Below are 4,926 nucleotides of genomic sequence, written 5' to 3'. Positions count from 1 at the left end.
TTAACAGATTATATAAAAACAACTGAAGAGGCAGACTTGCTGGATTTATAAACCTTTTCTTCTTCCCTAGGCACAAATCAGGAGGGAGGTTGAACTCAGAGAATCCAGAAGGGACTTCTTTTTACATGCTAGCTAATTATTACACTGTACCTACCAACTACCCTAGACAGAAAAAGGAAAGAGAGAGAGAAATGGAGAGATGAAGGGGTGAGGAAATTGCACTTAACCTATCAAGTCCTCAAGTCCTAAGCTACCAGGAATGTCTTGAACAGGATTTAACAGGTGCTTTCCTTTAGCCCTGAAGAAACATGTACCGTGTTCATTTCCACATAGGGGGGGGAAAAAAAAAAAAAAAAAAAGATAATTTACATATTCACATTTCTTCCTTTACAAGTAAAAAAATAAGTGCTGTTAAAATTTCTCCTCTTGAGGAGACTCATGGACTAGAGACTTGTGATGTGTCCTTTACAGATATACCAAGCAGTTCTTGTGGTGGTGTTTCCGTGACTCAAGCTGGTAAAAGTCACTGTGGATGTCTCCGTCTCTAGAAAATCTTGTCCCTTGTAAGTCCCAGCAGCACGGGGGGAGCGTCCTACTAAAGTCTGTGTGGGCTTTGGAAGGTGACTGGCCTCTCATAAGAGGGCCGCCAGGTTGCTCCAGTTGGTCGCATCTGCTGGAAAAGAGGTGTCGTTGAGATCAAACAACTGCTCTATGTTGACAGCGGTGGAGAGGCAGTCGCTTGTCTCTTTGTCCCAGTGATGTTGCAGGAAGGAAGTGGCCAGGAAGGTTTCATCAAAGTCCAAGATGTTCTGGTTGGATGCGGTGAGGACCTGCTCCTGCCCCTGGGGACACTCAGTGTGCTGCCCATGTACTGTCAAGTCCAGGTCGTGTGTTACGGGGCTGGTTGGAGTAGGTGGGAGCTCCAGATCCCCCAAAGTGGAGAAGTCTCCATTCAGGTTGGTGTTGAAGATGGCTTCCCAGCCAAAGTCGCCTGTCAGTGATCCCAGCTCGGCCTCCTCTTCCTGGGTCAGTAAGGCAGAGTCAGAAAGCCGAGGTGTCTTGGCCATTCGCTTGGGCGAGGGCTGCTTGTGCTTCTGCCCTGCTTTGCCAACCACCGGCTTCCAGTTCTGGGTGCCGGTGATTTCTTCAAACTCCCTCAGCAGCTGCAGCGACTCCACGTTGACGTTGAGGATGTTATTGGAGGCGCAGGGGGAGGCAGCTGGGCTGGCGACGCCCTGTGCTTCTGGCTGGTCTGTTTTGGTGAAGGCAGGATGGATCTGCACTGGGGCCGTCCTCTGTTTTTTGAAGGCCCCGTTCTCGAGCCGGTCAGCATGTTGGGGGTCAAGCTTCCAAAACCCACCTTTCCCTGGCTCGCCCTTCTCTCGGGGCACCCTGATGAAGCACTTGTTCAAGGAGAGGTTGTGCCGGATGCAGTTCTAGACCCAAAAGAGAAAAAAAAAAAAAAAACCAAGGTTGAACACTTGTTTGCTGCTGCAGTACCTACCTGTGTGGGGAGGCTGGTAGAGAAGCACGTTTTCAGCAAGGCCCTTTGGGAAAAAGAAAGCAGAAACGGCAACACCGAGACATCCCAGGCTGCATGCCCAGCAGAAACTCCCCTGCCCCTAGCCACCAGCAGAGTTTTCTTGCCTTCTGTCTAATCCAGCCAGAGGTGACAGGAGCCAAGGGGCTCAAGCTAGGACCTGCCAACCAACAGGAAGCTTTTGGGCAACTCTCCTTGGTTGTAAATTTGGACTGTGGGGCCTTTGATCATGCAGAGCACTGGGAGAAACTGGCCAGACTCACTCCAGGCATGGAGCTGAGCTGAAGGAGGCTGGGTCCTCCTTCGTGTCTAAGGAGGAAGAGGAGGGTATAATCTTAAAGGTCTTTTCCAGCCTAAATGTTTCTATGGTTTACACCAGTGTGGCCACAGCCCCATTACAAGTGGCAACACATGGCAGCACCGTGGGGGATGGCATCGTGAGGGCCCTCCTTGCATCCCCCTGTTCATCTGTGCCTGTTGCTAGTGTTGAGGGGAAATTATTTGGCCAAAAATAGGCACCGTGCCTCCCCGCAGCCAGGCTGACCCAAACCAGACGGGCAAAACTGGAGACACACATGGATGTTCCACCACAGCCCGGTGTGTCCCCAGACGTGCCTCCTGGCCTGAGGAAGCTTGGTGTGGAATCACTGCATCTTCACCAGCCACCACTCAAACGAGCTGAAGGGGGAAAAGAAAAATAAAAAGGGGGGGGGGGAGAGAAATAGAGGAGTTTCTGCTCCCGTCAAGCTGTTCTGAAACCCTGAATGTGCCTGGAGTGATGTGAACCCAAGCAGAGGGACGAGCCACCCAGGTCCCTCCTGCCCTGCCATATCCTAGAAAGCCTCACGTGCCGGAGGTCTCCTTGCGTGACAGAGGAGGGCAGCGAGCCAAGGTGGCTGGGAAAAGCCCCTGTACTTCACGCAGTCCCCAAAGCTGGTGAGCCTGGGGGCTGTCCCCTACCCCCTGGGGACATGCTCGTGCTAGCTGGGGACAGCAGCCCTATTTGACCTCTTTTTGGGCTTCCCTCTGAGGCCTCACCAGCTCGTCACAGCGATGGAGCCTCCTACGCCTGTCCAAGGGGACAGGAGACCTGCCCTGCTGGGAAAGCAGCAGCGTTTCTGCTCTGAACCTCCCCAGCGAAGGATTTGTCCAACAAGCGGCATCTCCCTGGGGCTCCTCTCCATCCCTCTCCTACACCTGCACCTCAGCACCCAGAGATGCTCAATCTGGCCATTCCACGTGTGCTCAGCCCGGAGGGACTCAGGACACCACGAGAGCCTCAGAAAGGTGGAGCTGGGGACAGAGACGCCTTCGTCCTGGAGCCAAGAGGAGCTGCAGGGACCAACAGCCCGACAGGTACCTCCTTGCACCCAAAATGGCCCCGGGCTCCCCCCTGTAATGGCTCCTTCCCTCCGCCGCCCTCATGGTCGCGGCATTTCTGCACACCCAAGCTCTTTCCGTTACAGCCCTTCCCCACCAGCTGCCGGTGCCACCTTCCTCCCAGTGGGATTCAGCATCCCCATGGCACCTTGCCTTGCACAGTGGAGGCTGTGGGAAGCCCTCCCCAGCCCTGCGGGGCGAGGGGACAAGACAAGAGGTCTCCAAATCTCCTACCTGCCAGGTGGGATCAGCATGTCGGAAGTAGCAGAAGTTGTCGGTAATCCACTTGTAGATGGCGGAGAGGGTGATTTCGGGCTTATCGCTGGCTTCCATCGCCATGCAGATGAGGGTGGCGTAGGAGTAGGGCGGCCTGACGTGCGGGTTGGTCTTGTAGTCGATGTCCTCCGCCAGCTGAGGGTGCACGGGCATGGTGTGGTGCGCCGTCCTTGAGGTGGAGGAGGAGGAGACGGGAGTGTGGGGCACCCCCATGCACGCTGGGTCAGCGGCCAGAGGCGACATCGGGGCGTCGAAGCTGGAAAGCTTGTGACAGTCAAGGGGCTCTGGGCCACTGGGGCAGTAGGACTTGCCCATGCTGGTGTCCTCCCTGATCGAGAAGTCCGGCAGCCACATGAGGCTGGTCAGGCTGTCGTCCAAGTCCACCACGGTGTCGTTCTTCGTTCTTTTCTCCTTCCCTGCCCGCAGGTGCGACGCCTCAGCCATGCCTTGGGAAGGGAAGGGAGGGGACGGGACAGATCCTGCAAGAACAACAGGGAGAGGGTTGAGGCTCCCCGAGGGTGCAGCCGCTCTCCAGCACCGGGGCAGGTGCCGCTCCCGGTGCCGCTGGGTGACACCCATCCCCGGGGTGCTGCACGCTGGAGCCGCAACACCTCCCCCGGGGTGCCTTAGCAGCCCTGAAACTCGGGCAAATTCCCCCCAAACCCCGGGGGCCGGTGCTGCCCAGAAGCCTTCGGTTGTAGCAAGAATTAAAAACGAACCCCACAAAACCCCCACAGACGACCAAAACCCAGCCCTGCCGTCCCACAAAGCAGGGATGCTTCTCCCACCCGCCGCTAGCAGGACAAAATAGCTTCAAGTTCCCCCTCCCCGCTACCAACTTCCCTCGGTTTCACCCTATTTCTGCTCCTCCCTTCACCCGCTGCCCCTAAAGCAACCCGGGGGGCGGGGGACGGAGCCCCGCGGGGGACGCGGACCCCCCCCAAGCGCCCCCTCCCTCCAAGCGAGCCGGCAGCTTCAGGTGTCCGTTAGAGCCCGAGCTGAGGGTGAGGCGTCTGGCTTTCGCTGCTGGGCTTTCAAGCCGCAGTGCCGCGGGTTTGGGCGAGGAAAGAGCCCCCCGAGGCGAGCCGCGGCCGAGGAGCTCCGCACCGGCTGCGCGGCGGCGGCTGCGACCGGGGGTGCCGCGGTTTGAATGACGCCGCGCTCAACAGTCGCGGGGGGGGGCGCGAGGGGGGCGGGAGGGGGGCGCGCGGGACCGGGACCGCCACCACCCGCCCCGCTCCCGCAAAACAGGCTTCTTCCCCCCAAAATAAGCCTCGGGGGCAGCGACAGCTTGTGCAGATGCTTGAGCCCCACCGTCACCACCCAGCCCCCGCAAACTCCTGTGCCCGCAGTGAGGGACAGCCCAGGAATGCTCGCTGCGGCGGGCGGGGCGGGGGGACGGGGACGAGGGGAGGAATAAACAGACTAAAAGCCAAAAGAATAATAACCCCCGCCCCGTGCAAACCTGCTGCCCAGACCTGGCACGGTCAGGGCTGGGGAGATTCTTGGTTATTCCCAGAGTGAGATTAAGACACAAACACGGTCAGGTGCCATAAAGAAAAGAAGTTTAATACTTCCAAAAACATTCGCGTAGAGGCAGGAAAGAGACAGAAAGAGAAGGAAAAAAAAGTAAAGTACAAGTGCAATAGCTACCACCACGGAGCTGCGGCGTCCCGTCAGTCCGAATCGACTTCATGTCAGGTGGGGAATTCCACCGGGTGCTGGTAGTC

General features: G+C 57.5%; 1 protein-coding gene across 1 annotated transcript; it reads right to left on the bottom strand.

Annotated features, from left to right (window-relative positions):
* Positions 1-632: 632 nt before the first annotated feature.
* On the bottom strand, positions 633-3,640 carry LOC147412699 (forkhead box protein J1-like). Its single transcript, XM_086481105.1, has 2 exons — positions 3,155-3,640; positions 633-1,436 (listed from the first exon to the last, which is right to left on the bottom strand). Exons 1-2 carry the CDS (start codon positions 3,638-3,640, stop codon positions 633-635), a joined length of 1,290 nt encoding a protein of 429 aa, XP_086337231.1.
* Between the last annotated feature and the right edge of the window lie 1,286 nt (positions 3,641-4,926).

This window comes from Leptosomus discolor, unplaced genomic scaffold (genome assembly GCF_034619465.1).
Source record: "Leptosomus discolor isolate bLepDis1 unplaced genomic scaffold, bLepDis1.hap2 HAP2_SCAFFOLD_67, whole genome shotgun sequence".
Lineage (NCBI taxonomy): Eukaryota > Metazoa > Chordata > Aves > Leptosomiformes > Leptosomidae > Leptosomus > Leptosomus discolor.
Note: the sequence above shows the minus strand (reverse complement) of the source record. Positions and strands in the feature narration are given on the sequence as shown.

What these genes read in the sequence shown, in the direction of transcription:
- LOC147412699 (XM_086481105.1), bottom strand. Translation starts at nt 3,640, where the DNA reads ATGGCTGAGGCGTCGCACCTGCGGGCAGGGAAGGAGAAAAGAACGAAG. An exon ending in ATGCTGATCCCACCTGGCAG is followed by an intron (nt 1,437 to 3,154) that starts GTAGGAGATTTG and finishes TTTTGGGTCTAG; the next exon opens with AACTGCATCCGGCACAACCT.